The sequence below is a fragment of the Panthera pardus genome, unplaced genomic scaffold (genome assembly GCF_024362965.1).
Source record: "Panthera pardus isolate Hobbes unplaced genomic scaffold, ASM2436296v1 HiC_scaffold_17, whole genome shotgun sequence".
Taxonomy (NCBI): domain Eukaryota; kingdom Metazoa; phylum Chordata; class Mammalia; order Carnivora; family Felidae; genus Panthera; species Panthera pardus.
The window spans coordinates 149,717,299-149,732,399 of NW_026526732.1; the positions used below are offsets into that span (position 1 = coordinate 149,717,299).

At 51.6% G+C, this 15,101-nt stretch overlaps 3 protein-coding genes across 6 annotated transcripts; 2 read left to right on the forward strand and 1 right to left on the reverse strand.

Moving 5' to 3' along the window:
* Nucleotides 1–3,253: 3,253 nt before the first annotated feature.
* Nucleotides 3,254–6,317, forward strand: NCR3 (natural cytotoxicity triggering receptor 3). 2 transcript variants are annotated; one of them, XM_019438883.2, is made up of 4 exons: nt 3,263–3,805; nt 5,495–5,839; nt 5,979–6,086; nt 6,196–6,317. In XM_019438883.2, exons 1-4 carry the CDS (start codon nt 3,763–3,765, stop codon nt 6,240–6,242), a joined length of 543 nt encoding a protein of 180 aa, XP_019294428.1. In that variant the 5' UTR covers nt 3,263–3,762; the 3' UTR covers nt 6,243–6,317. The 2 variants fall into 2 exon arrangements, with proteins under 2 accessions (XP_019294429.1, XP_019294428.1); XM_019438884.1 differs by lacking the exon at nt 5,979–6,086 and having other exon boundaries at nt 3,254–3,805.
* A 455-nt stretch (nt 6,318–6,772) lies between these two features.
* LST1 (leukocyte specific transcript 1) lies at nt 6,773–8,355 on the reverse strand. Of its 2 annotated transcripts, none has more exons than XM_019438886.2 (4): nt 8,244–8,355; nt 7,775–7,876; nt 7,469–7,491; nt 6,773–6,982 (listed from the first exon to the last, which is right to left on the reverse strand). In XM_019438886.2, the coding sequence occupies exons 1-4, from the start codon at nt 8,269–8,271 to the stop codon at nt 6,848–6,850; spliced, it is 288 nt and encodes a 95-aa protein (XP_019294431.1). In that variant the 5' UTR covers nt 8,272–8,355; the 3' UTR covers nt 6,773–6,847. The 2 variants fall into 2 exon arrangements, with proteins under 2 accessions (XP_019294431.1, XP_053761228.1); XM_053905253.1 differs by having other exon boundaries at nt 6,773–7,003.
* Nucleotides 8,356–11,408: 3,053 nt separating this feature from the next.
* On the forward strand, nt 11,409–13,494 carry LTB (lymphotoxin beta). 2 transcript variants are annotated; one of them, XM_019438888.2, is made up of 4 exons: nt 11,410–11,640; nt 12,066–12,117; nt 12,316–12,387; nt 12,845–13,494. In XM_019438888.2, exons 1-4 carry the CDS (start codon nt 11,479–11,481, stop codon nt 13,297–13,299), a joined length of 741 nt encoding a protein of 246 aa, XP_019294433.1. In that variant the 5' UTR covers nt 11,410–11,478; the 3' UTR covers nt 13,300–13,494. The 2 variants fall into 2 exon arrangements, with proteins under 2 accessions (XP_019294434.1, XP_019294433.1); XM_019438889.2 differs by lacking the exon at nt 12,066–12,117 and having other exon boundaries at nt 11,409–11,640; nt 12,845–12,957.
* Nucleotides 13,495–15,101: the final 1,607 nt, after the last annotated feature.

The window sequence follows — 15,101 nt, forward strand, 5'->3', positions numbered from 1 at the left end:
ACAAGGTAGAGCAACTGTGAAATTAGTGTATTGAAAGATCATTTGCAAGACATATGAGAATGTTCATACAACCCAGTTGTACATCATTAGATGAGTGGATAAATAAACTGTGGTACATCTGTATTATGGAATACCACTTGGCAATAAAAAGGAACAGGCTACTGGGGCACCGGGGTGACTCAGTCAGCTAAGCATCAGACTCTCTCTGTCTCTCTCTTTTTAACGTTTATTTATTTTCGAGAGACAGAGAGTCAGTGGGTGAGGGGCAGAGAGAGAGGGAGACACATAACCCGAAGCAGGCTCCAGGCTCTGAGCTGTCAGCACAGACCCTGATGTGGGACTCTAACCCAAGGACCGCGAAATCATGACCTGAGCTGAAGTCAGATGCTTAACTGACAGAGCCACCCACATGCCCCAACATCAGACTCTTCATTTCAGCTCAGGTTTTGATCTCATGGTTTATGAGTTTGAGCCCCACATGGGGCTATTCACTGACAGCATGGAGCCTGCTTGGGATTCTCTGTCTCCTTTTCTCTCTGCCCCTCTCCTGCTCTCTTTCAAAAATGCATAAATAAGCATTAAAAAAAAACAACAACCAAGCTACTGATACATGCAACAATAAATGAATCTCACAGACATTATACAGAATGAAAGAAGCCATATGCAGGAGTGTGTACTATATGATTACACTTACATGAAGTTCAAGAACAGAGGCATAATATAGGGATATAAATCTACAGGGGTATAAATCAGTGGTTGGTTCTGGGAGGGGAGAGGGATTGACGGAAAAGAGACATGGGGGAATTTTCTGGGGTGATGGAAATGATCTGTATCTCATTTGCAATGTTGTTTACGTGGATGTGTAGATTTGCCAGAGGATATCAAACTGTACATCTAAGATCTGTGCATTTTACTGCAAAGAATTACACCTCAATGTTTAGAAATACCATTTACATGGACATTGAGTCTCCCAGAGAGATAGCAGAGGCTGGAACAGAGAGGAAGCTAGAGAGTTAGGTGCCTGCTCTTGGTGAATGTGAAGGAGATTAGACAATGAGGGCAAGGAGACTGAAGGTGGTGAGGTCCGATGCAGGAACCTCAAGAGTAGCTGTGGTTAGAGGTTGAAAGTAGAACCTGGGGGCCACGAATTAGTTGAAAATGTTTAAAAAGACTTGGCCAGAGGAGAAGTCCACCACATCTCACCACTACCAACACAGGAAGGAACCCCAGGTGAGGTGGGGTGGCTGTGCTAGGATTCCAGAGTTCCTTCTGTGTCTTCACTTCTTTTCCTGCTCTGAGCTCTGAGTTATTTGTTAATTGGTCCTGGCCACCCTCAAGGCAGCCTAGAGTGAGGTGTTAAAGAAGCTGGATCAGAGGGGTGCCTGGCTGGCTCAGTCAGTAAAGCATGGACTCTTGATCTTGGGGTTGTGAATTCAAGCCCCATGTTGTGTAGAGACTACTTAAAATTAAAATCTTTAAAAAAAAAAGTTGGTTTCAAATAAATAAATAAATAAATAAATTAGATCACAGATGTATATACATCCACTTCACAACTTCTTTATTCATTGGCTTTCCTCTTGAGTCCCTGGTAAAAAGTATCTTTGAAAAATTCCATCCTTGTGCTGATTAGTGCATCAGTTCCTGTCCTGCAGGTTAAAGTTCCTTAGAGAGTCTCAGAGTTATTGAAAAGGGTCCTTGAATCTACACTTCTACCAGGATTTATTGTAGATGGACTTAAAAAAAAATCCAAGTACAATCTTTGGAATCCACAACATTTTTGGATATTGGAAATCTTAGGTACAGAAAAGGGGTAGAGAGAGCAAGATACCCTTGAGTTCAGGCAGAGCTTAACCATGGTCATCCTAGCCCCAGACTGGGGAGGGGCTAGGGACTAACATACACTGAGCATCCAGGACAGTGAAGTCTGGAAATTGACAGATGCTATTCACATTCACAGATGTGTAAGCAGGGGAACCAGGGCTCCAACTTAGGCTGACTTGACTTCAAAGCCGCATTGTCCTGAGACATGGAGCAGTGCCATGTGATTGAGCGTGTACTGTAGCAAGTATGGAATTTTATCTTCAGGCCAGTGGCGCTTCCCAGCCCTACAGCCCCAGTCCACTGGTGGTGATCTCTGCTCCCTCCTTAAGTTGCTTATCATAGTTGAGTAGAAGAAACCATTTCTTCCACATTGACTCTTTGGGGTGGAGATGGTCTGTTGATAGGATGAGGCAAGGTAAGGGACTGGACGGAAGCTGGAATTCAGGCCCTTTTGAGAAAAACCACTTCTAGGTGTCTCAGGACTCCCCAGGCTCCATGACCACCAGGGGGCAGCCCTTGCCTAGCCATGACACCTCAATTCCACACCCTCAGGTTAGAGGCCCTGAAGAGGAAGCCAGTCTCCTGATGGAGAAAGATGGAGTCAGTCCTTCCCAGATGATGTGGCCTATGTTCTTGTGCAGGTGGTTCAGAGAGGTTAAATAATTTGTTCAAGATCATATAACTAGTTTGTTGGGGATTTTGCATTTGAACCCAGCCTGACTCCAAGCCAGCATTCTTAACCATGCGATTACTGTTTCCCCAAGACAAAACTCCAGATCACTGCAGGGAAGACTGGGAATTGCAATCCACGAATGTATTGTGAAACAGAGCTAGAAACAGGGACACAAAAGGAAGAAGATGTATTAATATAAAAGGAGCCAGAACTGTGGGGTGAGGGTTGTTAACCCTAACCCTAACCCTAACCCTTTGTGCCCATGTCTCATGTGGAGCATTGTATACGTAACCCTCCTTTTCTAGCTGCTGTGCTATCTCATTTGGTGTGCATTTACAAGAATGTGTGGTATATTCTTGTACCAATCCCTATATAACCCTAGAGTTATGAACTCAATGTCTTTCCTTCGTGTCTGTGAGAATATTTTTCATGTAATGAGTACTTGGTAGTTTCTCAAGAAATGCTAGCTAAGTAGTGAATAAAATAATAAATGAGTCGGTTTACTGGTGGGTGATAAGTGCTTGCAGAACACAATAGGGTAAAGCAGCCCTCAGTGAGAGGTATATTCCTTTAATGGAGACCTGAATATGAAAGAGTACAAATCTCTCCATCCCTTGCACTTGGCCAAACCACCCAAGTCCACACAATCTAATTAAAACAGGTTGATTGCTATGCAAATGAACCTTCCAAACAAAGACCCTAGCAACCACCTGCTGCCACCACCAATCAGCTTGCTTCTCTTAATCCCCTCCATTATAGAATTTCTAGAGCAGCCTTGGAGGAGGGCCAGCCTAAAGGGAACAGATGGGATGGGCCTGGGCACTGCTGAGCCAAGATGAGGGAAGTAGGTTAGCTCTGAGCCCAGGAGGGTTTCTGGAGCCTTATTCTGAGTAAAGCGTTGGTCTTCTTGAACCTCAGAAGATAGGGGAACCACATCCTGGTCTCACCCACCCACCCTCGTGTTAGCAGCCATCTAAGCCCCACCCTAGCCCTCAAACACTTGGGTCACTTGACCATGTTTTGCCCCTACCTCCTAGTGACCCAGATACTGCCATTAGCAGCATCCTCTCTCCTCAGGGAGGCAAGAATTTGATGCCTGAGGTCCTACGCAGTTGAGGTCCTTGAAAAGTGATGTGAGAGTCCTGTGTGTCATAGGAAGCTCCCCACCTCCATCTGGCAACCCTGGCCACGAGTAGCAGGTTGTTCTTTCTCCACCCAGAGCTTACCGCTCAGGTCCCCCTCGCCAATTGAAACAAACACCCTCTGACATGCCCCGGATGCTGTTGCTCATCGTTATCATGGTCCATCCAGGTGAGAGGGCTTTCTCCCAGAACCCTGAGGGGGTGTGTGGCTGGGAGGAGGGTGGATGGGGGGAGGCTGACCTGGAGGCCTGAGGGGAGTGGCCAGGAAGGGAAACTGGGAGCAGGTGGGGCCCTCCGTAAAGCTGATGCAACGTGGACACCCCCCAGTTCACAATTCCCTCCATGTCTCCGTGTTGTCCGCTGGGAGCGTCACTCCCCACCTTCCATCCCAGAGGCCCTTTCTTCTCAGCTGCCACCCTAGTAAGATAAAGTTGAAAGAACCAGTATAAAGGGCTTAAAGAAGGAAGAGGTGAATTTTTTTTCTGAAGGGGCCAATTTTAATTTGATGAGTTTAATAAGCCTATTAAACAAGTCTTATTATCTAGGGTCTAGATGTAATTAGGAGTTTGGGAGACCTAATTAACTCTAAGGGAAGTTTCTTAATGAAACTGATTTTAATTAACTGAGAGACTTTAACTATGAGCCATATCCATTAACTACATGCAGTGTGGACTCCAGACCCAAAGTTTTAGCATCAGCTGGGAACCTGGGGCAAATTCTCAGGCCCTACTCTAAAACCACTGAGTAAATGTCTCTGGGGGTAGGGCCCAGGAATCTATTTGAACAAACACTCTGGGTGATTCCCATGTGCTTTCAAATTTGAGAACTTCTGAAATAGAAGAATGGCAGGTGAATTTCATCAACTAGAGAATCCAATCGGAGATTTTACTAATTGGTTTAATTCATCAATTTGGATGAGTTAGATAGGGATTTTCATCAATTATAGTCACGTCGTCACCAGAAGACTTAATTAGTTAATGCTCTTTAACAAAAAACAAAGTAGCAAGGGTGGTGTACTATATATAGTATGTCACTGGTGTGAAAATAATACCTGGAATAATATAGTTAATTATTAGTTAACTAGGGAGCCACGTTCATCAATGAACTTCAATTTAATGTGACAGGTTAAATTTCAGCAAGAACCTACTAGTGAATGTAGCAGGGGAGTGATGGGAGGGGTCAAGGATGACAGTTGGTATCAGAAAGAATTTGAAAAACTAATTTTTATTATTTATTTATTTTAAATATTTTGTTAAAGGTTTATTTATTTTGAGAGAGAGAGAGAGAGAGAGCATGAGCAGGGGAGGGGCAGAGAGAGAGATAGAGTGAGAATCCCAAGCAGGCTCTGCACTGTCAGTGCAGAGCCCCACATGGGGCTTGAACTCACGAACTGTGAGATCATGACCTGAGCTGAAACCAAGAGTCAGGTGCTTAACTGACTGAGCCACCCAGGTGCGCCAATATTTATTTATTTTAGAGAGAGAACATGATTGATCGGGGAAGAGGGACAGAGGGAGAGAGAGAGGTGGGGGGAGAGAGAATCTTAAGCAGGCTCCACACTCAGCACAGAGCACGACATGGGGGCTCCATCCCATGACCCTGGGTCTGTGTCAAAATCAAAAGTTAGATGTTCAAGTGACTGAGCCCCCCAGGTGCCCCCGAAAAACTATTTAAATAAGCAATGTTACGAAATTAGCCTGGTGGAGAGAAAAGGGTTTCATGAGGTACCAAAGTGCTTGGCCCTCTGGGTCCTCCGTGAGTTGGGGACACAGCTGGGATATTCTACGGCAAGCTCTTGGTCCTTTCTCTTTACTGTAAGTGGGGAAGCATTTCTCTGGGTCTTCTCTCTGCCTGCCAGGATCCTGTGTTCTCTGGGTGTTCCAGCCCCTTGAGATTCGTACCCAGGAGGGCTCTGCTGCCCTCTTGCCCTGCTCCTTCAATGCCAGCAGAGGGAGACTGGCCATTGGCTCTGTCACGTGGTACCGGGACAAGGTGGCCCCAGGGAAGGAAGTGAGGAATGAGACACCAGAGTTCAGGGGCCGCCTGGCCCCTCTTGCCTCTTCCCGTTTCCTCTGTGACCACCAGGCTGAGCTGCACATCTGGGATACCCAAGACTGTGACACTGGAGTCTACGTGTGCAGGGTGGAGGTGCTGGGTCTTGGTGCTGGAACAGGGAATGGGACTCTGCTGGTGATAGAAAAAGGTGAGGTGGGAGGCCCCTCTCCCCGGAAGTTGGGAATCTTTCCCTGAGGGCTCCTGCTCTCTGTCCCTCCCTGAGCCTGTGCATGCTTCTTCCTGAGGCCCCCCCTTACCAAGCCCTTCCTTCTACCGCCTACATTCAGGACCTCCTTGGCTGGGGGCCAGCACAGTCCTCCTCCTTCGGGCGGCATTCTATGCCTTCAGCTTTATCTCTGTGGCCATGGGCAGCACCATCTATTACCAAGGAAAATGTAAGGAATGGGGCCAGGGCAATAGTGGAAGAGAGCTGGAGGAGGGGGAGACAGAGACCAGGAAGAGGAGGGCTGTGGCGATGGGCAACCCCTGTTGTCTCTCCTGCAGGCCACTGTCACCTGGGAACATGCTGCCACTCCTCAGATGGCCTCTGATGAGTGATTCGAGACCTCAGCCATCCCAACCCTCTTCAAGAGACCCCAATAAATCCTTCTCTGCCCCACCACTAACTCCTTATGGGTCTCATGTTTTTCCTTTTCCATTCTCCAGGTACCCAAAAATGTCCCTCTCTGGGGTCCCCTGACTCTTCCTAACTCTCCCTTCTGCCAAGCCTGGCCTGGAAAGGTCCAAGGAGCGACCTTCCCAGTAATTGTGTCTGGAGCCTCTCCCATCACCATCCAGGACTCAACACCTCCACCTCTCTGGGGTGCAGGGGGCTAGGTCTGATTCTCCTGAGAAATGGGGCATATGGAATCGGATTAGCCCCACCTGTTAACTCCCCATTCCAGCCAGGCTCACACATGTACTCTTTCTGGCCTTCAGGGAAGCTTGGGTTCCTAAACACCTGAGAAATCACTACTCGACCCCAGAGTGGGTGGGAAGATAACCTTGCTTAAGTTTTGATGGCGGTCATGCTGAAATGGGACTGAGTTGAGTTGAACTGAGAACCCCAAGGCACAGAAGGTGGTGAGACCACGGTCTTTACTGGGTGGGCCACAGTCCTGGGTTGGGGGAAGGCGTTTGGGGGAGCTCAGGTGGATTAGTTCTTGGCAATGCAGGCATAGTCACTGCTGGGGTCCTCCTTGGAGCCTTCCCTTTGGCTGAGGCCAGGCCCCTCACGGCAAGGCACGGACAGCAGAGATGCGTAGTGGAGCTCTTGCTCTGAGAGCTGGGCCTGGGGCGGGGGTAGAAGGTGCTGCTGGGAGGTCACCGGAGGAGCCCCCTCCCCTGGGTCCTTCCTTGTGCTGCTGCCCACCCTGCTGTACCTCATTGCCTCCTCAGTGCCCCCTGCCCTCTGTCTCTGCCAGCCTAAACTCCTGCTCATTTCTCTCATTGCCTTCCTCCCTGCGTCTCTGTTGTCATTATTCTCTCTCTTTTTCCCTCCCCCTGCATCTCTCTCTTTCTCCATCTGATTTTCTCTCTCACTCTGTCTCTCTCACTGCTTCCACACTCTTTCTCCTTTCTTATTACCTTTTCCTTTCTCTATACCCTTTCTCTCTGCTTTTCTTCTCATCCTTATTTCTCTTTTTCTCCCCCTTTTTTTCTCTGCGTCTCTGGCTCTCTTGTGCCCCTGTGTTCCCTCTCTTCTCTTGCTCTCCCTTCTCAGCCCTCAGCCTGCTCGTCCCCATCACCCACTCCCCCGGCCCCGCCCCGGACTCACCCAGCTCCTCTCCAGCCTCCTCACTGGAAGAAAAGAAGAAACTCAGCAGGGCCCCCCCCTCCCCCATCACTCTCCCAACCCCAGCGGTGTTGCCTCACTTGCTGACATCTCTGTGGTTCCCATGGCCCAAACCAAACGCCCGCCTGCCTCTCTCTTTGGACACCGCCCTCCCCTCTCTCCCACCCTCCTCTCCCAGGGTGTGTGGGAATTGACGGGGCCTTCTGGGAAAGCAGCGGGAGAGGGGGTGCGTGGGGGCAACACGGGGCATTGTGGTGGGCGAATGAGGGAGGTGAGGCTGGGGCTCACCTTTCCGATGGAGCCGACACAGACAGGCAGACAGAACGACCACAGCCAGGAGCAGGAGCCCCCCCAGCCCCAGGCTGCTGCCAAATAGGTAAAGGCATATACCTGCGGCGAGAAGGGGTAGGTATCAGGGACCCATTTCTCCCTTCAGCTTCCCCCATCCTCCTGGTTGGCAGAGGGTATCTCAGCTTCCCTATCCAACAGCGTTAGAGGCAGAAAAGCAGACTCAGATTCTTCATCCCGGATCTGGTTTATCTCACCTCCTACCAGAGGTGCCCACCTCTCACCTGTTACCTCACCCACACCCATGACCACCGGCCCCTCAGAGGCTTCCCACTGCCATCTGTGCCGTCTCTGGGCCTCCCCATGAGGTCCCCTGCCCACCTGGACCGAGTGTCCTCTGACCACCTACTCATGAACGCACACACTGCTGTTTACCCACAACCCTCCCCTGTGCAGAGGGCTACCTTACCCTCTTTCCATTCCTTATAAGCTGCCATTAGGTAGAGCACTGAAGACTGGCCTGGAAGTCAGGAAACCTGGTCCCTGCTGTGCTAGGCTAAATGGCCCAGGGAGAGTCACGTGCCTCAAGTTCCTCATCTGTGAAGTGCGGGGCCCTCTGTTACAATTGTTCCAGGGCTGAGGAGCCCCACTTATGTGCCAACCCTGAACCGGGCACTTTCCATTTGTCACTGCGAATCCCCACAACGTAGGGTACTACGGTGCCTGTTTCCCTGGTGGGGAACCTCAGGCTTGAGTTCAGACTCTTACTTACAAGGAGGTCCAGCCCAGAAGTGGCAGAGCTGGGGTTCAAAGCCAGCTGTGTCAGCCCCAGCATATACCCCTATTCCTCTGCCCTCGGCTGACCGGGTAGTTCATAGGGGCCTCTCCAGCACGGGATGGTTTTAGGTTCTGGTGAGTGGCTGTTGGAGGAGGAGGAAACACGGTTTTGAGTGTGCGTTGTGGACCCGTGAAAAACAGGGAGGGTGGTGTCCAGGACTACCTGGCAGTTGGGGCCGCTCCCCCAGCCCCAGAGCCACTCAGGAGAGCAGGGCCCAATTCGGGTGGAGAGCCACTTCCCATGGGCAGATACTGCTAGGGCTGAAGTAGGGCATGGAGGAGTGTCTGGGCCCCATAACTTCCCCTCAGGCACTTCCTGCCCCGTAACCACTGGTTCCTGTTTGAGGACAAAGAGGGGGTAGCTGACTTCACACCAGAGCCAGCTGCACTGACCAGGGTCTAGAAACTGGGACCCTCCTGGGTTCAAGAAGAATGCTGGGGGTGTGCATGTGGTTGGATTGGGGAGCAGAAACACAGGTGGAGAGGAGAGAGCCTGAGGTAGCCACGAAGAGAAGTGGGGGCAGAAGTGGATTGTATTAAATTCTTTAGGGAGCAGAGGCAGAGGCTGGACAGCAGATGACTCCAGGGCCCCGGGAACCTCAAAGCCATACTCTCTTCCCTCAGCTTCACCTCACTGTGGGGTGTGACTGCCTCCCCTCCCCCTCCCCCCTCCCCCCCCCCTGCTCCCCAGGGTTCCTGCTCTCTCCCGGCTTGTCCAGAGTCTGCGGCCTGCTGGTAGACAGACCAGTAGACAGACGAGAGACTAGATGTACATGAGTACTGCTGATAGTCTAGGACAGAAAACTGATGGTGAGTCGGTGTTGGGAAAGGAAGTGTGGACAATCTAGGTGGACTTCTTGTAGGAGGCAACATTCTGCAGTTGAGCACAAAAATAAGGGCAGTGATCCAAAAACTTCTGGACAGAGACCTGGATGAAGGCCTCTTAGTGGTACTGAGATGGAGAGGGAGATGGGTGCTGGAGGACTGCACACCCAGTTCTTGAGGAGGGTGAAGACTGGGGACCTCATGTGGAGGCAAGAGGAAAAGGAGGATATCTGATGCTTGGGTCCACATGCATTTGCATTTCCTTCTTCAAATTCAGAAACTTCCTGGCATTTCTTCCCCTTCCCCCTCCCCCCCACAAGGTTCCCCATGCTGGATGGTGGGCAGTATTTAGGGTTGTTTTTGAAAAAATTTTAACACATTTTATTATTATTAAAATGCTCAAACAGAACAAAATTGAGACAATTTTATAGTGAACATATCCCTACCACGTAGACTCTAAAACTGACATTTTCTATAGTGCTTTATTACATACCTATCTATCTCATTTTTTGATACCTTTCAAAGTTGCAAACATCAGTACATTTTACCTCTAAACCTTTTTAAAAGTTAACTAATTTTTAAACGTTTATTTATTTTTGAAAGAGAGTGAGCGCGCGTTGTGCAAGCAGGGGAGGGGCAGAGAGAAGGTGACAGAGGATCTGAAGCAGGCTCCCTGCGTTGACAGCAGAGAGCCTGATGCAGGGCTGAACTCATGAACCGTGAGACCATGACCTGAGCCAAAGTCAGACGCTCAATCAACTGAGCCACCCAGGCACCCCTGCCTCTAAACCTTTTTACCATGCTTATCGTTGACTTGAGTCAAGCTTTTGTTTCCCCGTTTCTTTTTTGGGGGGCTGAGGAAGGCAAGATTTACATACACTAAAATGCACAAATCTGAAGTCAGCACTCAGCTTTTAAACTGTCTTGTGGTCAGGGCTCTGGAGGCAGACAGCCTGGGTTCAAATCCTGACTCTGCCACTACCGTGTGGCCTTCTAGAAGTTCCTTAACCTCTCTGTGCCTCAGTTTCTTAAGGTTTGTGTCAGGATTAAAAGAATTTCTATGTATAAAGTGTGTAGGTCAGTGGCAACCATATGCTAACTGCTACTTGTATAATAGCATTATTATTATTATTATTATTATTATTACTTAATGACAGAGATGGGGCGATGATCTAGGACCACTTCCAACTTCCTTGGACCTGGTCCTTCCTCCCTGTAACTCCCACTGTACTGTCTACCATACCATTTGTTGGATCCTTGCTGCTTTGTTTTGCTCACTCATTCATTCATTTGTCCTTTCTTCATTTATTCATAAACATTTAGTCTCACCTACTGAATGGATGGGGCTCATGCTAGACAGCAAGGCTCTTTGAGGTGGGGCTATGCCTCACCGCTCTCCTGTCTACACTCTGTGTAGCAAGGGAGGTGATGCTCATTTCCATCCCTCCTCAGCGAGATGATAGTCAGTGGTGAGGCTGAGGCCCCTTTCAGCTGCTATTTCTGTGGACGGGCTGAACTCTGCTGCTCACCAGGCTCTTGGGGTTAGGGGTGAGCAAGGGAATGGAAGGAGGAGGTTGGTCCAGTGTGGGCATAAGTTCTTCTCAGGAACACAGCCATCCATCCCTCAAGTTCTCAAGGACATGGACACAGTCCTTCCTCCAGCACCCACCGCCGGGGTGTAGAAGAATGCAGACTGTCCTGGAAATCTGGACTTCTGTGTTCTCATTGCAGCTTTGTTGCCTGACTTTCTGTAAGCTGCCTTCCCTCCCTGGGCCTCAGTTTCCCTCCCTACTGAACCAGATGATCTCTAAGGCCCCCCTCCAGCTCTAACCTGCAAGCCTGTCTCTTCACCCCAACTCCTTCCCCAGTTCAGAGAACCCGGGCATCCAGCTGCCCCACCCCAGCTCTGGGTAAACAGGAAGCTGGGTGAGGGGAGCAGGGGTGTGCGGAAAGTCCCAGCCAGGTGTGTGGGTCTATGGGGAGGGGGTGGCCCCACCCCTGAGGTATGAAAGCCCCCCTGCCCTGGCCCTGGCTCAGTCTCCATGGGGGCACTGGGGCTAGAGGGCCGGGGTAGGAGGCCCCAGGGGAAGGGCTGCCTCCTGCTGGCTGTGGCAGGAGCCACCTCCCTGGTGACCCTGCTGCTGGCTGTGCCTATCACTGTCCTGGCTGTGCTGGCCTTGGTGCCCCAAGAGCAGGGAGGACAGGTGAGTAGCTGCAACCAGCCCTAGGAGGGCTGTATGTGGCTGAGGCTCACTTACCTCTGGCTATGCCTGGGGGGCCTCTTGCCCCATCCTGCTCAGTTGGCCTGGCTGTCCTCGGTGGGGATGCCTTGTCTGTCTCTTTGCTGGCCCTTTTTCCAAGATCCTGTGATGCTGTTGTGTTCTGATATCTCCAAGCTCCTTCCTTGCTGTCTGGCTGGCTGTTCTCCTCTTCCCAAGACATACTCAGGCCTCTGTCTCTGCCCAAGTACATATGTTCTGCTTGTTGTCCCTTCCAGGGAGATAGATGTATGTTGGGGATGGGACTGGTAGGAAAAACCCTAAGGCCTGGAGCTTGGGTTTATGTTGGGAGGGGTGGGGTTGGCATCAGCTAAAACTGAACTCTGGGCACTGTGACCCCACCCACCCAGGTAACAGGGACGGCTGACCCGGAGGCACAGGCCCAGGCCCAGCAGCGATTGGGTAAGAGCAGACCATCACCCCCTCCCCTGCTCCAGCCCTTCAGGGATGCCCAGCTCCCATTCATCTGCATCCCCAGAAGAGCTTTTCCTCCCGGAATCCAGGTGCCCCATCCTTGGGCCCTGGTGCTCGGTCCTCTCAGGGGGACCATGCATGGATGGCCACCCTGGCCCCCAATCGTGGACTCTTCGCCCCTTCCAGGGACACAGGTGCTGCCAGAGGAAGAGGCAGGAACAGATTTCAGCTCCAGGCTCCCAGCTGCCCACCTCATAGGTAAGGATCTCATAGATAGTCATAGGTAAGGTTCTCATAGATAGTCAAAGGTGCAGTTCTGCCCGCCCGAATCCCTTTGCTCCGTTATTGCGGGGCTGTGTTTCCGACCTGCTTCACCACCGCTTGTCCCTAAAGGGCCCACCTTCTCCCTATTCGCTTCTTGCTTCCCTCCTGGAGCAGGCAAAACCCGGCCTGGATCTCCCCACCACAGCGCCCCGTACCCCACAATCTGGTGCTATTAATCCCCTTAGTCATAATCATTGCAGGGGTGGCGCCACGGTCTTCGCCCCCCACCATCCCCCACTCCCGGCTCGGGCGGGGGGTGGGGAGGTTGAAAGTCCCTGCAGGGGGTTAAAAGTCCCCATTCTCCTTCATGCTCACCCTCCCAGAAGTCCCGGGCCTAGATCATTCCTCCGGGATGGGGTTCCCGAGAGCCGACAGGCCCGTTTCTCCGCAGGTGCTTGGACGAAGGGGCAGGGGCTAGGCTGGGAGGCCAAGAAAGAAGAGGCGTTTTTGAGGAGCGGGACGCAGTTCTCCGGCGCCGAGGGACTGGCGCTCCCACAGGACGGCCTCTATTACCTCTACTGTCACGTCGGCTACCGGGGTCGGGCGCCCCCTGCCGGCGGGGGCCCCCTCGACCACTCGGTCACGCTGCGCAGCCGGCTGTACCGGACCGGGGGCGCGTATGGACCGGGGACTCCCGAGCTGCTGCTGGAGGGCGCAGAGACCGTGACCCCGGTCTTGGACCCGTCCCGGACGCACGAGTACGGGCCTCTCTGGTACACGAGTGTGGGCTTCGGGGGCCTGGTACAGCTCCGGAGGGGCGAGAGAGTGTACGTCAATATCAGTCACCCCGATATGGTGGACTACAGGAGAGGGAAGACCTTCTTTGGGGCTGTGATGGTGGGGTGAGGGCCGCCTGCGGCCCCGGGGAAAGCGACTGCATGGCTGGAATGTGTGACCCAGCCCAGATATTGGGGACCCGGCCTCCAGGGACCCCGTGGCAGTGGGAAAAATGTAGGAGACTGTTTGAAAACTGATTTCGAGCCTGAAGAAAATAAAGAATGTAAACCTTTAGTGTTGCCAAATACAGATGCTGAGATGCTAGTATGTCTTAATTCAGGGTTGGTAAGAAGTGTTGGTAAAATATTCTTTTTCTGGTTGCTTGAAACAATCAAATCAATTCCTGTGGCCTCTACTCTCTGAGAAGGCCATCTGTGGCGTTCCCACCCACCTCCTTCCTCCGAATGCACTTGTCCCAACCTTAGCCCATTTGGAAGGTGGAAGAAGGGGATCTCAAACTGCAAAGCATCTCCAACCATCCTTATTCTCAGAGCCACATAGTCCTCAGCAGACTCCACACTGCATTTTCTCTTGGGTCCCTTCTATCAGTGACAGGGGTCATTACAGGGGAAGGCAAGCATTGCTCTGGAAGACGGAGCACAGAGTGAGGAATGATCCCTGAGGGCCTAGCACTTCTCCCCTGCTGCCTGCCTGGTTGCCTGAAGGCCCCTTTAGCCACTACCTTCAAGGAAAAACACAGCTCTGGGGGGTGAAGGGAGGAGACTGAAAGAGAGAGCTGGGGCGGGGAGGGTACCTGAGGACACCAGGGAGAACTCGAGGAGGAAACTCTGTTGGCCACCTGGCCCTGTCCAGGGTGAGATGGAAAGTCCTCACCCCTTGTTCGTACTTCAGCTGTGCTTTCCATGCACGGGCAAGTATTGGGGCCCCGGGGTGAGTAACAACAGCCCCATCACCCCATGACACACTTTCAGCTCCAGGCTGGAGGAGGCAGAGAGGGACGCAAGGCCCTAACTAGGTCACCCCAGTGGGTTATCCCACTGCGGCAGACCACACGGTTTCCCCCTGCCTGGCAGCCCTGGCAGGAAGGAAGGGCCAACTTCTGAACCCAGTGGGGACTCCCACTCCCTGGGTCTTCATTTCTGACTCCATATTTGTCTTTGACTCTGTGTCCAGAAGAGTCTTCCTGGGGACAGAGAGTGCTTTTTTTCTCTTTTCAGCTCACTCACCTCATGTCCCTCCCCTCATCATTCACCAAGAAAATCTGTGAGAGTTTGCACGTGAGTCCTTCACCTGCACCTTATTCCTCTTTTTAAATTTTCCTTCGTCTCTTCTTTTTTTTTTTAATTTTTTTAAATGTTTTTATTTATTTTTGAGACAGAGAGAGACCGAGCATGAGCAGGGGAGGGGCAGAGAGAGGGGGAGACACAGAATCTGAAGCGGGCTCCAGGCTCTGAGCTGTCAGCACAGAGCCCAACAACAGGCTCGAACTCACGAAGTGTGAGATCATGACCTGAGCTGAAGTCGGATTCTCAACCGACTGAGCCACCCAGGCGCCCCTCCTTCGTCTCTTCAAGTCCACCCACTGAGAGACAGAAGCAGAGAGAACAGCTGGGGGCTGGATGAAGGAAGAAAGTCAGAATTCACTGAGCACTTACTATGCCACGTGCTACGCTAGGTGCTCTCACGTATCTTAGGTCCTCTATTCTCTCGTGGCCCCACATGCAGAATCTTCATTGGGTAGATGAGGCTTAGCAACTGGGTCAGGTTGCACAGTTAGGGCTGCTGGGGGAGCCCAGGATCAGGCAGATTTGGAGCCCTGATGCCTGAAGGTCTGAAAGTCCTTTGGCTGTGATTCAGGCACCTGAGAATGTAGCCCTTCCCAGGCTCTCTTGCTGGCTGCAACAGCCGGA

Excerpts from the sequence above, each read along its gene's own strand:
- NCR3 (XM_019438883.2), top strand. The coding sequence starts at position 3,763 with ATGCCCCGGATGCTGTTGCTCATCGTTATCATGGTCCATCCAG. Across the intron at positions 3,806-5,494 it reads CGTTATCATGGTCCATCCAG|GATCCTGTGTTCTCTGGGTG; the intron begins GTGAGAGGGCTT and ends TCTGCCTGCCAG. Across the intron at positions 5,840-5,978 it reads TCTGCTGGTGATAGAAAAAG|GACCTCCTTGGCTGGGGGCC; the intron begins GTGAGGTGGGAG and ends GCCTACATTCAG.
- LST1 (XM_053905253.1), bottom strand. The coding sequence starts at position 8,271 with ATGGCAGCTTATAAGGAATGGAAAGAGG. Across the intron at positions 7,492-7,774 it reads GTGTCGGCTCCATCGGAAAG|TGAGGAGGCTGGAGAGGAGC; the intron begins GTGAGCCCCAGC and ends CTTTTCTTCCAG. Across the intron at positions 7,004-7,468 it reads GGAGGCTGGAGAGGAGCTGG|CACCTTCTACCCCCGCCCCA; the intron begins GTGAGTCCGGGG and ends ACCTCCCAGCAG.
- LTB (XM_019438888.2), top strand. The coding sequence starts at position 11,479 with ATGGGGGCACTGGGGCTAGAGGGCCGGGGTAGGAGGCCCCAGGGGAAG. Across the intron at positions 11,641-12,065 it reads CCCAAGAGCAGGGAGGACAG|GTAACAGGGACGGCTGACCC; the intron begins GTGAGTAGCTGC and ends CCACCCACCCAG. Across the intron at positions 12,118-12,315 it reads CCAGGCCCAGCAGCGATTGG|GGACACAGGTGCTGCCAGAG; the intron begins GTAAGAGCAGAC and ends CGCCCCTTCCAG.